Source organism: Miniopterus natalensis, chromosome 9 (assembly GCF_054644295.1).
Source record: "Miniopterus natalensis isolate mMinNat1 chromosome 9, mMinNat1.hap1, whole genome shotgun sequence".
NCBI lineage: Eukaryota > Metazoa > Chordata > Mammalia > Chiroptera > Miniopteridae > Miniopterus > Miniopterus natalensis.
In genome coordinates this window covers 75,800,956-75,822,526 of record NC_142089.1, presented here as the reverse complement: position 1 = coordinate 75,822,526, position 21,571 = coordinate 75,800,956, and the positions used below count along the sequence as shown (strand labels likewise).

Here is a 21,571-nt window from a genome sequence, read left to right as displayed (position 1 = left end):
GAACACTTCCCACATTGCTGACACAGGCCATCTGCTGAACGTTTATTGTCACACTGCAGTCCTGAGACTGTGAGGACTGTTTAAAGGGGTAACATCTGGGACCTACTAAGAACTGCCTAATCGCACAGGTGCAGGAGACTTCATCCATGTGCAAAAGGATTCTGAAGTCACAAGTTGTATTGCCAAAAAGATTGAATACATGTTCAATCTATTTTGAAGGCACTGTTACAATATCTACAATCCATAGATGAGATGAGCAGACATGGTCTTTAAACATGAGTGTGAGGACGTGGCCCCTGATTGCTCATGCTTGACTCACGTGAATTAAAATGATGGGGTGGGGGAGGGGCAGTTCAGTGGCATGTTGGTGACACTGTCACAGCCATTTTAGAACCTGTAAATATTTACATGAGCCTGTCCCAAACCTAGACACATAAATAATGAATTTACTTAGTACTGTTTATAAAAGGAAACAAAGAATTACTCAGGGCCTGGTCCCTCATAAAATCTCCAAGAAGGCAAGTAAGTTATTTAAGACCTCTGCCCATGTTTTGAACTGATATATTTTCAAGGATAAGTCCATACAATTTTTTTTTTTTTTTTACCTGTAACATACTCAAAGAGAAGTTTCCTGAGCTGGCTAAACATTAAAACACTAGGAGAGCTTTAAAAATGTATATATAAATTATTGTGCTTCAGTTCTTACTAAGTCAGAATCCAAGGGGAGGGAAGCACGGAGAAAATTTCTTTTCAAAAACTCTCAACATCTCCAGGAGGTTCAGACCCAGTAGGTGAGCTCAGAAGGCCAGCGTTGGAAGCAGTGCTGACAGCAGCACTTCTTGAACTTCAGGGAACTGCAGTTACCTCCAGCGTTGTTCTGATTCAAAAGGTTTGGAGTATGGCTTGAGCTTCTGCCCCCAGGCAGTGCTGACCCTCAGATCTCTCCGAGCAGCCGGGGGTAGAGTACCCTGTCTCTAGGTATGTATCCACCTGCATGCCATCCAAGTGGTTGCACTGGGCCTAGGTATCAATTGCAGGGTGCACCCTCTGCCCCTCAGGCCCTGCCCTCCTCCCTGCTGTTTCCTAAATCTCTTCTGGTGCCTGGGCCTGCTTTCACAAAGGGAGGACTCAGCTCGGGGCTGGAGCCTCCCTCCTGGGACCTCCACCACCCTCTGCAGGGCCTGCAGCAGCAGCAAACACGTGCATTAATCGGGATGAGTGTATCTGGTGTAGCAGGCTTAGGGAGACAATCCTGTTTATTGTTGAGGGCTAAGAAACAAGGTCTGGGGATGCTCTACAGAGGTGATGAGCTGCTAAAGAGGGGTGGGTGGAGAGGAGACACAATGATACACACCATTATTCCGAGTGAGCACCAGCTCTTCATTCTAACACTCGAACCAAGGAGGGACAGCCACCCTTTTCACTAAGGCCACAGAAGAATGGAAACCTCACTCAATTAATCAGTTCCTACAGGGCAGGCTGAGCAAGAGGTTATTATTTTAAGCTGATGCAAGAGGCCACTCGTGGTCCATTTGGAGCCCCAGTCCTAAGCACAGAGTGGATGCTGAAGGTGGTCCATGGTTGCTGATGGTGGCTGGTGGTGGTGGTCCTTAGGTCTTGGGCTTTTCTTGATTCTCAATGATAAGCTTGTCAGTCGAATACAGTTGGCCAATGTGGACCTGAAGGCAAGGAAAAGAGAGATTAGGAACCATGGGACTCCATTAGCTCTGAAGGGTCAGAAAGAGCATTTCTAATATTTAAATGTAAATGTTTCCTGCTGGGAACTGCACTGTGGGGCAAAGTGTAGCCATCAGATATGCCTTTGGAATTCCCTGTGCTTTGGAGCTGAGTGGGATATATTGGCGAGCCAAGGGCTGCGCAGTGAAGATAGAGAGACAGGGCAGGTTTCTTTCTTTCTTTCTTTTTAAAAAAATATGTCCTTATTGATTTCAGAGGAAGGGAGTTATAGAAACATCAACGATGAGAGGGTCATTGATCGGCTGCCTCCGGCATGCCCCCCCACCCCCTGGGGACTGAGCCCGCAACCCAGGCATGTGCCTTGACTGGGAATTAAACTCATGGATCATAGGTCGGTGCTCAACTGCTAAGCCATGATGGCCAGGCAGGGTTCTTTCTTATAAGTCAAAGGCTGGTTGCCTACAGCAGACAACAAATACATATTTGTTGGCTGAAAGATCCAACAAACCCTCTAGGAGGCCTGGAAGGACAGCCACAGCTCCTGGTCTTGGGCAGACAAGCAGTGAGTACCTATCATACCGGACACTGGCGTCTAGGAGCAGAGACAGACAACGATGGAGATAACTGCCCTATGAGCTGTGGGTGCCAGCAAAAAGGGCAGGACGCAGGACTAGAGCAACTTAGGAGGAGATGGGACTCAGCCTGAGAAGCAGGAAGACTTCTCTGAGACGGACCTTAAGCAAGGCCTCAGGAGTACAGTGGGCTGCGAAGTGGGGGGGCGGGGAGGGAGAAGCACATTCCAGATGGAGGCAGCTGGACAGGAAGGCCCCTGATGCATTTGGGCTTGTGGAGAATGTCAAAGACATCACAGGCAGTGAGTGTGGATGCGCCGGAGTAGAGAGAGTACAAGGTAGGCGAGGGCCAGGTCATGGATGCTGACTCAATCTGAGGAAAATTTTAAAATGTTAAAAATAGAAGGTGGACTTGGATTTGTGGTTCAAGATCACTTTATCTCATTGTGAAGGCATGAGCCCAACAAGAGTGCACGTGAGGGATGGCTTTGGCTTGAACTAAGCAGGATCAGGCCAGAGAATTACTTGGGTGACATACAAAACGGGGAATCAAACAATAGTTAAGACTGACTGGTGTAGATGCGATAAGAATCACTACTCGCATTTTTTGGTGAGGAAAGAAGGCTCAGAGAAGTCAATCCAGAGAGGAGCAGGATTGAATATGACCAGTGCTTTCTCAGCGCTGCCCCTCTCCCAGCCCCCTAACCAGTGCTGGTCTCTACAACAGAAACTCCATGTCACTGTACACAGCTGCAGTACCTTCAAACACTCCAATGAAGGGGCGCAACAGCATATTGATTAAAATATGAGGTCACCACACATGCAATCAGGGCTGCCCAATATCCATCTATCTCTTATTTCTTTAAACTTTATCTTTATTGTTGAAAGTATTACAGATGTCCCCTTTTCCCCCCATTGATCCCCTCCACCCTGCATCCGCCCTACCCCCAGGCCTTCCCTACACCAATGTCTGTGTCCATAGGTTATGCTTCTGAGCATGTAAGTTCTTTGATCAATCTCTCCCCACCCACTCCCCCACCCTCACCTTCCCTCTGAGATCCCTGTCTGTTCCATGCTTCTGTGTCCCTGGATCTATTTTGTTCATCAGCTTATTTTGTTCATTAGATTACACATATCAGTGAGATCACATGGTACTTGTTTTTCTCTGACTGGCTTATTTCACTTAGCATAATACTCTCCAGGTCCCTCCATGCTGTCCCAAAGGATAAGAGATCCTTCTTCTTTACAGCTGCATAGTATTCCATGGTGTAAATGTCCCACAGCTTTTTATCTACTCATCTACTGATGGCCACTTGGGCTGTTTGCAGATCTTAGCTATTGTAAATTGTGCTGCTATGAACATAGGGGTGCATAAGTTCTTTCTGATGAGTGTTTCAGGATTCTTAGGATATATTCCTAGAAGTGGGATCACTGGGTCAAATGGCAGTTCAATTTCTAATTTTTTGAGGAAACTCCATACTGTTTTCCATAGTAACTGCTCTAATCTGCATTCCCACCAGCAGTGGACTAAGGTTCCCCTTTCTCCACACCCTTGCCAGCATTTGTTTTTTGTTGATTTGTTGATGGAGACATTTAGATAGGTGTGAAGTGATATCTCATTGTGGTTTTAATTTGCACTCTCTGATGATTAGCGATGCTGAGCATTTTTACATGCGTCTCTTGGCCATGTGTATGTCCTTTTTGGAGAAGTGTGCATTCAGGTCCTTTGCCCATTTTTTAATTGGATTGTCTGTCTTCCTCTTGTTAAGTTGTATGAGTTCTTTGTACACTTTGGGAATTAGCCCCTTATCAGATGCATCCTTGGCAAATATGTTCTCCCATACCATGGGCTCTCTTTTCGTTTTGTTGATGGTTTCTTTTGCAGTGCAGAAGCTTTTTAGTTTGAAGTAGTCCCATTTGTTTATTTTCTCTTTTGTTCTCTTTTAAAATGTGTGTGTATGCATACAAACACACAGTATTTTAATTTGAAATTATAACTTGCTTTTATTACTTATCTTTGAAGATTTTTTATTGATTTTTAGAGAGTGGAAGGCAGAGGGTGAGAAAACCATCCATGTGATAGTGTAACATTGATTGGCTGCCTCCTGCAGGGCCCCTACTGGGGATCAAGCCAGCAACTGGGGTATGTGCCCCTGAATTGAAACGGCAACCTTGTAGTGCATGGGATGACACCCAACCAACTAAGCCACAATGGCCACAGAACTACTTAACTTTGTATTATAATCCTTACATCATTAACTGTTCTTTGAAAGAATATTTTTAATAACTGCATAACATTCCATTGTAAAGATGTACCATAATTTATTTACGCATTCTCATTTATACCATTTATAAAAGTATAAGTCTTTTATCACATCTCTCATTTTTTTTTTTCTTATAAAAGGTTTTTTGAAGTGGAATTATTGGGTAAAGAGGCCTGGATATTCTTATGGTGCCTGACAGATCCTGCAAAACTACTTTCCAAAAAAGTAGTTTTTGTTCGTCCAACCAACACTCCTTTGCGCAGCACGTTCAGGCTCAGAACGAACACACCTCCTCCCACAGAACCACTGTGCCAAATGTGTGTGCTCATGGCCACCTTCTCGATGGGTGGAGAAGAACAGTTTCTCCTGCTGTGTGGCCCTTCTCCTCTGCTCCTGACAGAAGCTCCCACTAACATAGTTTAACATAATATCTGTTTCTCAAAGTCCACAAGGATGGAGCCTTTGGGGGACAGGTACTCTCTTGCAGAAAATGGAGCTGTGATGTGGGTGACCTGTCCCAATGGGTTCCACATGAAAGGCTCCAAAGAAAGTTGAATGAAGATGAGGGGTGATCCGAAGCTCAGCTTTTAGGAAACTTTAAATCAAAACAACCCTTCAAATTTATGGTCCAGTTTGACATGTATGAATTAGATTTTTAAAATTCCATTCAGGTATGACGCTTTTATGGCCAATTGGGTGGGGAGTGGAGAATGAATTAAGATCTTAATGATGTTGAGAGGGCATAAAGATTAATATCTTTTTATCTATCCAGGCCCCGTGGTCTGACAGTTAGTCCTCTGATGGCCACCCACCCTCCTCTGTGCACAAAATTCTGACTGCCATGAGACCTTGTGTCTCGCACCTTGTGTCTTTGTTCCACCAGGAGCTACTCTACCAGGACAGACTCAATATCCATGGAGCAAAAGCCACCCACCCTTTGGGCCAGTGGTCGAAGCTTCCCTGGGTCCCCCCGTCTCCTGAAAACACTTACTACACATATCTGTGCACCCCCATGTGACAATGTCACCATCTGTGTGCCTGTCTCAGTTCCTCTGCATGAATGTCAGTGGTGACAGGCAATAGGAAGAAGACTCAGCTGCCTCACAGCATGGCTGTGTCAGCCATGTAGAAGGTGCTCAGTAAGCATTCAATAAGTAAAAACCCAGAGTCTGGTATCCCTGGTAATAGGCTCGATGTCTACTAGTTCTAGGTCCTAGATCTATGAGTGACCATGAAGTACTTTGGGGGTGAGCTCCTACGGCAAATATGGAAATGATTAAGGCAAGTCAATAAACACAGTGGCAGGACCACTTACTGTGACAAAAATGTTGACCCACTGTTAAGCAAAACCAGACGATTTAAATTTGGCTCAGCAGAAGGTTGAAAGTTACAATCCAAGGCTATATGGGACTGACCCAGAGCAATTGCAGAAGAGGCAAGGGGAAAATAGTTCACAAAGGGAGGAAATATTAAAATGCTACCTCAACAAGGACAATAGATGAGGCAATAAATGTTTGTGTAACAGTTCTGTTGCATTTATTTGGGGATAAAATGTGTCAGCACACATCAGGGGGCCAGCTGGGGATGGATGCTACAGTGCAAGTGACAGAGCATGTGACTTCTGAGCTGCAGTGAGAGGAACTGGTTGGTCAATTGAAGTGAGGAGGTGCAATTAGCAGCTTCAATTTATAGTCCCTCCGGAGTCCCAAAGTGGCTTACATCAGAGTGTTACTACGCGCAAACGGGTCATTGCAGCTGATCGTACTTCTATAAGCGCTGGGAGCTGGCACTGGAGTCCATTAGGAAAATACACAGGTTACTCAACTGCAAGGAGATGGGATGGCTGGATGGCTAGAAACACTTACGGACTCCGAGGCTCATTAGACAATAACCTGCTGGGGGAAGGGGGGGATCCCAGGGAGTAAACCTCAGACAGCGTTCCAGGTCTTCACTCTTCCCCACCCCAAGCAATGTGCTGCCTCCATCGGATTTAGACGCAGAGCAGCTGGGCTCGATCACCGGGGTGGGGGCAGGGGACACAGAAGTGGGGCCTCAGTGACATCCTGCCTCTTTCACTGGGTTATGAGGATCAAATGAGATACTAGACTTGAAGAAAATGTACCAATTGCCCCACATACTTCCTAGGGTCCAAGTACATTAAATATCTTCATGCTCTTGGGAGTATTAAATAATAGTACCAGGAATGTAGTTAGGGCTCATTAAATGCTATTTATGTGCGTGGCCCATCTCCTGTCAGGCTGAATACCACAGGATCTTAGATCTTGACCTCAAGGGTCTCCAAGGCTCATCACCCTCTGCTGCAGAAGTCTATGATTTTGTAATTATCAAACCCCCCCGCACTGTGGAGAGAGGGTGTCTGTTGGATGTCTGAGACCATCACCTGGTTTTGAACTTGAGATTCCTGAGCTGGATTGGAGTCCATTCTTTCCTCAGCTCTGCTCTGAGGGCACAGCTTCCTATCCAGGAAGGGCCCAGAGCAGGCCTGTGAGAAGGAGGTGCCCTATGTACTGAGAGTTATGGGATAGATGCTGACACCTGGTTTGGCCTGTGAAGCTAAGGGGTGGAGTGTCCCCATGCTTGTCTCTTTCTGAGGGTGGGAAAATCACCCAGGCAGGGATGACTCCTCACCTACGGGGGGGCAGTGCCAAACCTTGCCCCAGCACTGTTATGATTATACTACTACTACTAAAAAGTAATGATAATGATGATAAAAGTAACAGTAATATTTAATGAGCACTTATTGTATGTCAGGCACTGTTCTAAGCATTTAATTAAATCAATTAATTAACAGTATTTAATTCTTTTAATCTCACAGCTTTATAGGAAGATGCCATTATTATCATCAATTTACAGGCATTTACAGGCAAACTCCGCCTTTGGTGTTTAATCTCCACATTTGGAAGGAGTGTAACTGCTCTGATGGGCTTGCCCTTCCTTTTCACAAATAAGAGGCTGCCATCTCTGTGGATGACACTGCAAATGTGAGGAAAGACAGTCACAACAACAGCAACTCACCTATACATGACCTTAATAAGGAATGTGTGTGATGTCCAGAAATAAAACTATAAAACTTAGAAATATGAAATAAGTTTGAATGAAATGAGAAAATGCAATGTCCATGGAGAGGCAGAATCATATAAAAATGTCAATCTTTTGCCAAATTAATTTATGTTTAACACAATGATAATAAAAATCCCAGTGTGAGTTTTTGAGAAAATGACTTTAATGTTAATTTGAATAAATATGAAGCCACTTTGAAAAGGAAGGAATTAAAGCATTTCTGAGATACAATTAAAACAGTGTGGCAATGACCCAAGAGGAGAGAAATGAACAAAATAGCAGAGTTAAAAACCAGACCTCAATATACACAAGAGCTTAATACACAGTCATACCATAGGGCGAGAGACTCAGCTCGAAGAGCCTTTGGGAACTGGAACACCTGTAAAGTCTCCTATGGACCTTTGTGTAGCTGGTGTGTCCTGCTCCATAATGGATTTACGCTCACTTTACGTACAAATGCTACCATAAGCTGCCGAGTGACCCTGGCCCTTCCAGTAGATGTACTTTATCTGGTGCCTCCCCGCACCCAGCTGAAGAGGCAGGTTTTTACAGTGTTACACTTTCCTAAGATAACTACACTGGACAGGGGGCTGTGGAAGGACCCCCCAATTCTTTGAGCCACCAATATAATGAACATTTGAGGGCAGAATTTCAGCTTCTGGCTCTTGCCAGGCCACATGTTCTCCTGCCTGCCGCCTGCCCATTGTTGCCTGGGAGGTAAGCAGGTGCCCCTTCCCTGTCCCATAACCACATGACAGCTTTCCATGCTGTCTGTAATCCACATGCAATTCTCTCATGAGACCCCAATGGAGTCGCTGTCACAGCCTTGCCAGTCAGGCAGCTTACTGTGACAGACATTTTTCAAATAGACCAGTTTTATCATTCTTTATGTCCCTAATAATTTTTAAAGAAGTAAACTGAAATAAGGATACATGAAATTATATATACTTTTTTTTTCTGTTTAGCAACAAGAGATTTTATAAATCCTAAACTTATAAATATAGGTCTTCCTCTAAAAACAGCTTTTTATTGATTTAAGAGACAGTAAGGGAGAGGGAGAGAGACAGAAACATCAGTGATGAGAGAGAGTCATCGACTGGCTGCCTCCTGCATGGCCCCTACTGGGGATCGAGCCTGAAACCCAGGATGTGCCCCAACTGGGAACCGAATGGTGACCTTCTGGTTCATAGGTCAATACTCAAACACTAAGCCAGGAAGGCTGGGCTAAAAATAGCTCTTGACGCACATGCCTTTTTTGTTTCTTGAATCCAGTAGCCTAAGTTGCTTTAAAAACGTTTATATATAATATTACTGCTTTTCATTTTGACATCATTTTATGTCATAGAAGAATGTCTGCAGTGTGCAAACTAGATCTCTGAAAATTCAGTCGACAACTAAATGTGCTGGCAGAGGGAGAAGGCCAGTTCAGAGAGCCCAGGGATGGGAGGGAGGGCTTCCTCTCCCCACACCACGCCCCCCTGGCCTCCGTTCAACTCTGCAAACCTGCAGAGACTGGGCATTCCTGACGTGGAGTCCCGGCAGACTGATGAAGAACTTCACACCCCCGCCCTAAATCCCACCTCACAGTTAATGATACATGTGTTTCATCCTTGTTAGTAGAGACGAGAGAGAAGGCAGACGCAAGCATGTGATGTGCCGTGCATCGGCGTGCACTCCTGTCCCAGCGTCACAGAGCCCTCTTTCACTCCCAAGGGTCCCAGTTTGGAGGGTAAATTCTATGGCTGCCCTAACTCTTATCCACTGTTGTCAGATTTCTCGGCCATTCCGTTGTTTTCTGCATGTCTGATGTTCAATTAAAAAAAAAAAAAAAAAAAAAAAAAAAAGAAGCCCACCAAGTGATGGCCTCTTTCTTTTGTATTCCAGGCCATTAGAGTAGAGGAAATCAAACCATTTTAATGGGTCCCAGAGAGCTGTGGCCTTAAAGGAGCCTGAGGTCGTGAGCAGCTGGCAAGGGCTCCCATTCCAACAAGTAGGCTTCCTTTTTGAAGAGATTCGCATGTAAGGCAGTGCTTCCTAACAAGGACTGGGCCCAGGGCCGCAGAGGCAGCTGCCCAGAACAAAGGGGTTTCTCATCAGGGAGGCAAGGGCGGGGCCCTGCGGTCACCACTCCCTTGATCCTGATCAGCACCCCACAGTGAGAAAGAGCACTTGATCTAAGAGGACTCAGGCTGAGCCTTCGTCGTCATTATTTTAAAATTATTATCAGTACTTTTTCTTGTGCAGTGGGTGAATATTTTTCAAAAAAGCCAGAGTAGATATTTATTCACCAGGTGCACTTTGGGTTACAGCTAGGAGACCAGAGCAGGGAGGGAAGTGTCCTCATACCTCATGATCACTCTAGGATGCCACACTGTTAGCGAAGGCCAGGGACTGAGTCACCCTGCCCTCTACAACCTGTTCTTAGAGGCGCTGGGCATGGTGAATGCTCACTACCTGCTCGTCCAGACCGCTGCTCAGGGAGGAAGGACAGTTACAAAACAGGAGACAGGTGCTGGCTGTCCTCCCCCCGCACGCACACATTCTCCCGCCCCGACTGAGGGATGGGTGCAGAGCTGGCCATGAGTCTGGGGCTGGTTGTGAAGCGTTGTGTAACTAAGGCCCCGAGAGGGGAGTCGTCAGACACACAAGCACATCGTGTTGGATGTTAGCAACACTGCAACTCGGTCACTAAGCCCTTCTCGGAACTGGGAAGAACTCAGGACCCAAACATTACGTCAGAGTGAGACCTGGCACTTCTCTGGGATGGTAAGAACAGGAGTCCAGGCAGAGTGCCAGGTGTCCCATCAACAGTCACGCTTCTGCCTGAGCCCAGGGCGTCAGGCCACCAAAACTACTGCAGTGAGGCCAGAACCTGGAGTGGCTATAATTAGTTACAAGGTGGTACAAACTCCTGGGGTGATGCTGGGACCAGCTAGTTCTCCATCGTGTGTTTATCACCTGCCCAGGAACATCGCTGACAAGCTTTCTGGGATAATCGGGCTGCTTTGTGCTATTTTCCCCTTTCCAGGACACCTCTGTTTCTGGAGACTTGTGGAATGACTGAATTTCACTTGGTTTTGCTTTGTCTCCTCGTTAGATGACGAGTGACACCAGCGCATGTGGTTAGCATTACGGAGCAGTCGCCACACTACCTTGTTTGATTTGACATGTTCTTGACTTTGCGGGCTTCCAGGCTTGGGGATAGCATTATTTCAGATGTCTGTCACAACACAGATTCACCACTTCCAGAGCAATGAACACAGCAGATCCAAAGCCAAGGTTATAGCACCAAAGAGGTGACACTCAGCACTGAAAGCAGTTTCCAGAGTACAAACCAGAAGTTGCAGCCTAATTTCTTAGAACTTCAGGCTTGCAAAATGTGCTGATGTACTGGCCTCTTTTAAAAACTGTTTAGGATGAGTTTTTACTTTTTGTTGTTAAAATGTCAGGAATGAACAAATGGCCCCAGATATTCACACCTCTCCTAGGCCAGGAAGTCTCTCTCCAACCATCACACTTAACAGTTTCTGACCAATGCCACAGCTGGTGGCAGCTGTCCTACCTCCACCTTGTGGGCCGACATCATCAAGGAATGGTGGGGAGTCCAGATGGTGTGGCTTAGTGGTTGAGCATCAACCTATGAACCAGGAGGTCATGGTTCGATTCCTGGTCAGGGCACATGCCCGGGGTTGCGGGCTCGATCCTCAGTAGGGGCGGTGGTGTAGGAGGCAGCCGATCAAGGACTCTCTCTCATCATTGATGTTTCTGTATCTCTCTCCCTCTCCCTTCCTCTCTCTGAAATTAAAACATATTTAAAAAAAAAATCTTAAAAAACAAATGGTGGGGGACCACTGAAACAAAAAACAAACAGGACACCACAGTCCATACATTCTCCTACAACTTGCCCGTTTACAAGCCCCTTTTCAAGCTCAGTATCTTTGCATGTCAGGACACACAGATCTTTCTTTTGAACAGCTGCTTCGGATTCCTTTGCTCCCATTCCTGGGGGACCTGCTATGTGGTATCCAGGGACATTAGAACAGATGGTCAGCGACATTCTCATTTTCCCAGGGCTTGGGAGCCTTCTGGGGATGATATTAAACCTTTTACAACATTGGGGTCCAACATACCAACACATCTGATTAAGCAGGCTCCCTTCTGTCTTTCCCCACCCAGAAGTCAAGCTGAAAAGAGCACCAAGATGGACATGAGGAAAAAACCACCATCATGAACCAGGACACCTGGCAGGGCTCTGAGGGAGCAGTGGGTCCAGATACACTCAGAGCTATGCTTGACCAGCCTCCATCCTAGCACACACTTCCCCCAACCCCTCTCCCCCGTCCCCCATGAGAAGCCCAGCAGCTCTGTTCCCGGAAGCCCTCTGCAAGAGCGGCTGTGGCAAGTGGGAGGGAACTGGGACCACAACAATCATGAGCAGTGATGGGCTGTAAGTTGTGGGCAGTCACTGGCCAGGACCTCTGCTTTGCGGGACTCATCCCCTACATGTCCTAGCCCTGAACCCTTAAGAGAGTCACCATCTTCCATAGGAAGGGTCTAGGATACACTTCCAAATGGCAGGGTCTAGGATACACTTAAGTACACGTGTAAGGACGTGAGAGGTGGGAAGGATTTTCAGAAATGTCTGGAGGAGGGAGACCACTGAAAAACAATGTCCCCGTTGTCCAGGGAATAGGGAAAGCTGATGCTCAGCCATTATGCAGCAGACTTGTTAAAATGCTGAACGACTTCCACAGGCTGGCAAATGACTGCTGCTCAGGGACCCTCCCTTTGCCACTCCTCCCTCCTCCAGGATGCCTGGACCTCACACTTAGGGTCCCCTCCACCCTCCCTCCCCAGGGGTTTGGCTTGGTGGGCTGCTGTCCTGTTCTGGTTTGGCCAGCTTTCACATTGCTTGGTCACGGCCTATGCCAGACTGCTGGTTAAACATTCTAAATATCACCTATGGTAGGGACTCTGGAGAATAAATTTGGGCTATTACTGAAAAGGTATGTAGTGACAGGCTACTGATCATAAATCTCACTTTATTATTTATTTCTAGCATTCTGCAGGGGAGATGTAAACACCACTGAACAGAACAGCCCGTATTTTGCTCCAGTAAGTTATTCTGGATGAGGGACAGAGGGCAGGTCAGACGCGAGGGCCTGAAATGACACTGTGGATCTGATGAGACAGCTGGCTGGGCCTTCTCTTTCGGTGCCAGCCCAGTGTGGCAGCTCCATAGTATCCTCAGTGCTCACAGGGTCAAGGGCAGGGCAAGGGAGCTTCTCTCTTACCAAGCCCATCTTCCTGGTCCCTGGTTGCTGGGCTCTTGTAGGATGTGGGGAGTCGGCCGTCAGCTTACACAGCCTTAGCACTGTCCCCGACGCCCAGTTAGATGTACATTCCCATGGAACACCCAGGAAGCACAGATTCGCTTCTGGAAGGGCTCTAATGCCTCCAAACAGAAGCACCAAAGTCAATGCCAACACACCCCTTCTGTTATGTTGTGCTCACGTGAGTCCTCCACCTTGTAACTGACAGGACAGACAAGACGCGCCACAGGTGGGTGCCGCCTGGTGGATGAACGAGCCAGCCCCTACATACCCTGCTGCAGGGATTGGCATTCAGGTCAGCTGCCAGGGGAAAGAACCAGGCCTCTGACTCACAAGCTGCAGACACCCTGCCAGCGAGCAGCGGGGGCGTGCCTGCCCCGGGCCTGCTTTTACTTGCCACAGAGCAGGCCGAATATTTTAAGATTTCTTACATATAAAATATCCAGAATAGGGAAATCCATATAGATAGAAAGTAGATTAGCAGTTACCAAGGGCTGGGGGTGGAGAGTGATAGGAGAGAATGTGGAGTGACTCCCAATGGGTATTAGGTTTCTTTTTGGGGTGCTGAAATGTTCTAAAATTGATTATGATGATGGATGCATAGGTCTGAATATACGAAAAAACAATTATACACTTTAAATGGGTGAATTGTATGGTATGTAAATCTAAATGTCAAAAGATGTTAAAAAAGATATTAAAGATTTGTGTTTACAGTCTCAGTACTGTCTCCACTTGCATTGTCCTCTTGGCCATGTGGCTACATAGCCCAGCCCTTAATAGGCCTGTCTCCCCCCCAGCACACAGGGCCTCACTCAACAATGTGATAAGTAAAAGCAAGCTTGATAAACTTGGTCATTCCCCACACAGCATTTCACTTCCAAAGCTGTGTAAGAACGTCAGAAAGTGTGGGCAAGGACAGTAGTAAGAGGGCCCATAGACAGTTCACAAAATGGTTGTGGGGAGGGGAGAGCACAATCTACAAATCTACTTATTTGTGACAGTGCGTTAAAAGTGGCCCCTGAAATCTTCAGATAGTATTCTTTTCTTTTTAATCCTCACCTGAGGATATTTTTCCCATTGTTTTTCAGAGAGAGTGGAAGGGACAGAGGGAGAGAAACATCAATGTGAGAGAGACGTGGATTGGTCGCCTCCCGCTCGTGCACTGCCTAGGGCCAGGGATCGAGCCTGCAACCACGGCATGTGCACTTGGCCGGAATTGAACCTGTGACCCTGCGGTCCACAGGCTGAGACTCTAACCACTGAGCCAAACTGGCCAGGGCTCAGATAGGATTCTGTAGGTAGAAACACACTTGGGTTTCCAAGAAGAGTAGTGTGGCAATCACCTTCATAAACGGGAGCGGGAGTCGCTCTTTCCCCTGAAAGTGGGGTGGCCAACTGTACAGTCACCGAGTTGCCTTGTGGATACAAGTTGCCTCGCGGATACAAGTCTCTTCTTAGGCTCACCAATCATTACGAGCTAAATTAAGCTGTCAGACTTGATAGTGCCGAAAACACTCCCTTGGGGAAAGTTAAAGTCACAAAGCTGCCTGGCTGATCCAAAGCAGATAAAAAGGAGCCACCTCCAACTTTTCCTTTTCAGAAAAAGAAATCCTACCTGAAGATTTCAGGGGCCATTTTTAACGCACTGTCACAAATAAGTGGATTTGGAGATTATGCTCTCCCCTCCCCGCAACCATTTTGTGAACTGTCTATGGGCCCTCTTACTACTGTCCTTGCCCACACTTCCTGACCTTCTTGCACAACTTGGAAATGAAGTACTATGTGGGGAATGACCAAGTTCATCTACCTTGCTTTTACTTACTACATTGTTGAGTGAGGCCCCATCTCAACGGCATGACAAGGTGAAGCTGCAGGCACCGGGCGGAAGTAGAAGCTCCTGCAGAGATGGGGCCTAGGGATTCTCTGAGACGGCTTGTGCTCCTTTGAAGGCTTGGCTTTGCCTCCCCAGAGCCTCTGATTGTGCAGCTCACACGCACGTCTGCTCTTGGTCAAGAGTGGAGATGATCTCCACATCAGCACTCTCTTTAAGCCCTTAAGAGGCAAAAAGCAGCCTCACTTCCACCCACTCCCCAGCCACGCTCCCAGAGCATCAAGGGCTACTGCACATGTATGTGGTGTGTCCACCCGATTCCTTCCTGGGGACCAGGGATAAAGGAGATAGTGGCATTGAGTTCATGGGCTTTCCAAAGGATTGCCTTATGTATTGACTGCTGCTGTACCAAATTACCAGAAACTGAGTGGCTTAAAACAACACAAAATCTCTTATGGCTGTGGAGGTCAGAAGTCAAAAAGCAGTTTCACTGGTGTCAGCAGGACTGGGTCCTTCTGGAGGCACTAGGAGAGAAACTGTCTCCTTGTCTTTTCCAGCTTCTATTGGCTGCCTATATTCTTTGGCTTGTGGTGGTTTCCTCCATCTTTAAAACGTATCACTCCAGCCTCTATGGTCACAACATCTCCTCCTCTTCTGTAGTCAAGTATCTTCTGCCTTCCTCTTATACAGGCATTTGTGATTACAATTAGGGCTCACCTGGAAAATCCTGGATAATCTCCTTAACTCCTTAACTCAATTATTATCTACAAAATCCCATTAGCCATAAAAGGTAACATTTACAGGTTCTAGGGATTAGGATGTGAACGTCTTTGGGGGGCATTATTCAGACTACCATACCTTTATGTTCAGACTACCATACTTTTTTTTGTTGAAAACAAAATTCTTAAAACTTTAACATATCTTACTGCAGAAAATGTGAAAATATAGCTTTAGGCCCATCCTGACTTTACCAGCCACCGTGAAGTAAGAGAGAAGTGACAGCACAAGGCAACCCAAAAAGGCCAAGGTAAAGGGATCAAACACCCAGGAGACGCCAAGGGCGGGGTGGGTATGGAAAGGGAAGGAGATGGTGCTCGAAAAGGTCTTTATTTCTAAGTTGGTTAAGTACTTGGAATATGCTTTTCTTATAGATTACGTTCTAAATATCGATCAGCTCTCACTATAAAAACTAAGTGAATCTGAAATCTCCCTATTACTGGAGAGGGATTCTGGGAACTTGGAGAGCTGAATATACTATGCTTTCCCTCCACTAGCAAATCCAATCCCTCTGCCTCTGTGAGAGGCACAAAGCTGCTGAAGCAGGCAGAGCAGCTCAGCTGGCAGTGGGGAAGGTCTTGGGCTGGGGAGTGGGGTGTTGCGGGCAGAGTTCATGAGAGCTTTCTGGGGACCATGCAGGGCCTGTAGACTAGCACTGGGGATTCTAGGATGAGTGTGAGTGGAGGAGGTCTGTGGACCCTGGGAATCTGGCTGACACTTGCTTCTCCTACGTGGGCTTTATTAGTCAAGGAGGGGCTGAAGAGCAAGGCTGATAATGCTCCCTGTTCCTGAGGCTGGGGTTGCCTAAGGGGACCAGGCAGCTGCTGCCACTGCTCTCCTACTGGTCCCCTGGGAGGAGGGAACCCTCCCTTTTATCACTTACGGAGCTGCAGCCACTTAGGGCACTCTAACAACCAGACCTGAACCGCAGTGAGATGACAAAAGTAACAGTGCGCCTAGGGAATCTAGGAGCCAGAGAGAAGAATATTGACCCAAGTGGCTCCTATAATATAACGTTAAGTCACAGTAAGAGCACTTAGAGAGACTCAGGAGAAACAACTAGTACACAACGAATACATCTACAAAATTTATATATGTAGGGAAATAGAATGTCCTGATGGGAAAACAGGCGCCCTTTTCAAATAATAGTAAAACAAAGTATGCTTCTAATTATAAGCATCAGGCTATAGAAGACAATCATCAAGGGCACAGAGAAACAGAATTCCTAAACTAGTGAAACAGGGGGAAAAGCAACGAAGAACTATTTGATAAAACCACCAGAAATTAAGAAAGGACCAAGCAGAAGTAAACTGTGATAAATAACAGAAGGAGATGGAAGGAATTAAACCAACTCTATCAGCCATTATATAAAATGTGAACGGACTAACTAGGATAGATAACAAAACAAAATGCTAACAAAAGTGATAAAGACAGAAGGTCAAGAGATAAATTAAGATATGCTAGGCACATCTTGGGGAAAAGTACCAGTTTATATTAACACCAGACAAGCAGAGATGAGTCTAACAGCATTAAATTGAATAATGACCAATATCTGCATAAAAGATACGGCAGTCATAACCTTGTAAGCACTAAGACAGTCGCTGAGTATATAAAACCCGAACTGTTTGACATAAAGGAGGAACTGCTAAAAGTAAAATTATAGTGGGGAACTTTGATATTCCTCTTTCAAAACTGAATAACGCCAGTATATTTAAGAAGGCAACGACATAGAGGATTTGCATAATACAATAAACTAAATACAGGTACATGTACCTCAAAGGAAATATACAAAACAACTTGTCCAGAAAATATTTACAAACAATAAGCATTAAAAAACTGACCAAGGATTTGGCCAAAGAAAATATTAAAAAGTTTTCCATTTCTCAGGTTAATCCACTTTTTAAAAAAAAAGGAAAAAAAAGATTTTTTAATTAGCTGCCATAGTTGCCCATTGCTTTAGTCTAGAGCTTTTTCTTAATATGTAATCATTAAAAATTATATTGTAGAAAAATATTTAATTACCTGGGAAATAAAGAGGCTATAAATCATAATCGAGAGGCAACTGTTGTTATGCCTTGGCGTCAAAACCTCAGCCTTGACTTACACCATTATCTTCAACCAGTCATGGACTCCCCATCGGCAGATCAGGGATCATCAGTGGATCCTAACTTTTAACCTAGCTTAACCCCAAACAAGTTTCCATGATTGTACCCAACTGCTGTGACTTGTAGGACATCCCCAGAGTGAAGAGAGAAGGCATTTTTGCGCCCTACTCCTGCCTCTCGGGGATTCGGTTTCAGGATCACTTGCTTTACTAGTCAGCAATACATATTTCAGAAAGTAACATTTACTGGGCATGTGCCAGGGTTAGATGCCTTATTTAGTTTCTCACTTAATTTTTACATATACTCTATGTAATACTTAATGCTCGCATCCATCTTATGGATGAGTAAATAGAATCAGAGAAATTCAGTAATCTGTGTACACTTTCACAACCTAGTAAATGATTTACAGAGCTGATATTTTCCACTCCAAGTCTTCTGGCTCCAAAATCTACAACCCTTTAAAAAATATATATCCACAATGAAGCTTTATTACTTTATTAAACAGGTACATCAAAGGTCAGGGCACGAAAGCGAGGGAATGGGGGCCAGCTCCTGGGTTGGAGGTGAATCTGGACAGTGGCTGGTGAGGGGAATTTGGGTCGGAGTAAAATGTATGACCTTCTTACTATAGCACACTTCCTCTGAGAAAGTGTGTGCTGCCCTTTCTAATTAACATTTTAAATGGAAACCCCATGTTATTCCAACAGCAGAGTCCTTCCGTCTCAGGCTGGGCTACAAAAGGCTGAGAGATGGAGGTGCGATTTCCAAGTTTAGGAGCACATCTTTTCAGAAATGAAAGTTTATGGTATTAACTGAGTAACGCTGAGCAAAGAAAATCACCAGCCATCCCCCTTTTAGACCATATGAAGAACTTAGCTTTGGGAGGTGCCATGGGGAGCAACAAGCTACTTGCCCCTGTTTTTGAGTTTATTCAGATTTTGCCAGAAAAGGAAGTTGGCTGAAGCAAAGGAGAACTGGAGCTCCCCTCTATGTTTAACCTATTTGCAACTCTGCCAAAGCCACAGAGCCAGCCTCGGCCATGGTCTGATTCGAGCTCATGGGAAGCAAATCTTGCTGAGGAAATGGCATTTTCCTTCCTAAGGTAGGGGAGCAAGCACTGTTGCGATTCCACAGGACTGATGGCAGCACAAGCCACCCCCAGATTAGAAGCACGACAAGAGAAAGTTCATTTTCTTCTCTCAGGACTCAGTAGAGTTTACTTGGCCTCTTCCCCTAGGTTTTCTCGAGAAGTGGCCAGGACAGAGCCCGAGTCTGCTGGGGCAGGGAGCACGCTCTTGCACACGTGCTGGGAGCCTGAGGGGCCACTCACTGCCATGCTGCCACCTCATGGGCTATGCTACCATCGGACACATCTAGATGGCAGTTAGAAAAGAGGCCCTTTTCTCTCATATTAAAAAAAGCAACCAGGTCAGTGCAAGATGATCTTTTTCTTACGAAAAAGCTTTTCCAAAATTTTATTTTCTAAAAGAAGAGACAACATTTTGCGTAACTCCAGGCAGCCGATTTCCGACAGCATATGCTGTCTGATAAGCTGAAAAGACATGGCTCTTCCCTAGAACAAGTGACCAGACAGCACAGATTTAACTATCTCACACCACCCCACCCCCACCTAAGAAGAAGGCTTGACAGCCAGCCTCGGCTGTGCACCGCCATTCCCTGGAGAGCTTTAGAGTACTCTGATGCTTAAACTGCACCTAAGAGATTATGATTTACTCTAGGGTGTGGGTTACATGTCAGAATTGGTAAAATACATAACAAAACTTACTATTTAAACCACTTTAAAGTGTATAATCCAGTGGCAATAATGACCTTCACCATGTCGCACAACCATCACCACTACCTAGTTCCAAAAACTTTTCATTGCCCTACAAGGAAGCACCATGCCCCTTAGGCAGTCACTCCTTATGGTTTATCCCTCCAGCCCCTGGCAACTAGTCATTTGCTTTCTGTCACCAGGGACTTTCCTATTTGAGGTATTGCATATAAATGGAACCAGGCAGTATGTGGCCTTTGTGTCAAACTTCTTTCACTTAGCATAATGCTTTCAAGGCTCATCCAGGTTGTGACGCGTATCAGCACTTCAGTAATTTTAAGGCTGAATTCCATTGCATGGATATACCGTATTTTGTTATCCACTCTGCAGGTGAAGGATGTTTGGGTTGTTTCTACCTTCGGGTTATTGTGAATATTGCTGCTATGTACTTTTGTGTGCAAGTTTTTGTTTGAACACCTGTTTCAGCTCTTTTGGAGTGGAACTGCTGGGTCATATGGTAATTTTATGTTAAACTTATTTAGGAACTGCCAAACTGTTTCCACACACGGATTTTTTCTTTTTTAATATGCTTTTTAAAATTTGTTTGAGAGAGAGAAAAACATCAATGTGAGAAAAGAAACATCAATCAGTTGCCTCCTGTACGCACCCTGAGCAGGGATCGAACCCACAACCTGGGTATGTGTCCTGACTGGGAATCCAACCTGTGACCTTTGGGAACATGGGAAGACACTCAACCAACCGAGCCACACTGGCCAGGGCACATCAGGATTTTTTAAAGCTCCCCAGGTTAGTTGAACATCTGGCCAAGGTTAAGAACCCAGTTGGTTAAGATCCAACTATCAATTTTTATACAATATAAGTGAAAAAACAAAGATGAAATCAGCAAAATACAGACATAAGAACTTACTTCTTCAGCAAACAAATTACAAGGAAAAACAAGAGTGAGAAAAAATATTTATGGGTGAGCCTATAGGTTAAAAGAAATTTAAGGGACATATCATCCAGGATTTATTTGAATCCTATTTCAAACACACAGACACACAAAATTAAAAAAATTACATTCATAATATAATTTGAAATTTAAACACTATATTTCATATTGAGAAAATATTATTTTGTTGAATATAATGTTATTATAGCTATGTTTTAAAAAAGAATCTACCTTTTCAAATATATACTAAAATAGCTTCATATAAAATGTAAATTTTCTCAAAATAATATGTGGTGGCATATAGATAAAATACCATTGGCTGTGAGTATATAATTATGGATACATGGAACTCATTATCCCATTATGTCTACTTTTGTATATGTTCATATTTTTCCATAATAAAAAGTTAAAAACAAATTGGGATAGCCTTTATGGAAAACAGTAGGGAGGTTCTGCAAAAAATTAAAAGTAGAACTGCCGTACGATCCAGGAATCTCATGAAATCAGTATCTTGAAGAGGTATCTTTACTCCCAAGTTCGCCGTAGCATTATTTACAACAGCCAAGTATAAAAACAACCTAAGTGTTTGCCAACAGATGAGTGGATGAGGAAAATGTTGTAAGGACATTATGCTAAGTGAAATAAGCCTGACTCAGAAGACAAGTGTGTAGTGTATAATCTCACTGTGCTGATACTGAGCATCTTTGAGTTCCTTCTTCTGAGAACTCTAGTGTCCCTTAAATATGGGCTTTGCTACTTGGCTGGTGATATTCCTCTGCGTGTCCAAATGTATTTAAAATCATTTTCCCTGGATGATGGACATTTTAATATTCTGCATCTAATGTCCTATTACTCTCTTTGTATAATTAAAGCTACTCACTTGTTTGCTGACCTATTCTGAAAAAAGACAGAACTCCTGCTCTTTTCTAGATATCTCCACTGTAGTCACCAACTAGAGTAAAAGTTGATAGGCTTGTCCTTGTAAGTTTCCCAGGGACAACCAACCAAATCACGGTCATCAGAATATATTTTTGAGGGAGGGTGTGGAGCATCCCTCCTGCAAATCTCAACTTTGTTCCTCCTTCTAGCATCAAATTACACAACAGGCTCTGTGGTCACATTAGCTGTAGGAAAAGTCACATCTTCCGTCCAATATCTGACCTTTCCCAACTGTGTTATTCACA

The 21,571-nt window shown here is 44.9% G+C and overlaps 1 protein-coding gene across 1 annotated transcript in view; it reads right to left on the bottom strand.

Annotated features, from left to right (window-relative positions):
- Positions 1-544: 544 nt before the first annotated feature.
- LYRM4 (LYR motif containing 4) overlaps positions 545-21,571 on the bottom strand; it is a 136,886-nt gene continuing 115,859 nt past the window's right edge. Inside the window, exon 3 of the mRNA XM_087820666.1 lies at positions 545-1,679. Within this exon, the coding sequence (XP_087676792.1) occupies positions 1,611-1,679 (69 nt within the window). The 3' untranslated portion in view covers positions 545-1,610. The remainder of the gene's footprint in view (positions 1,680-21,571) is intronic.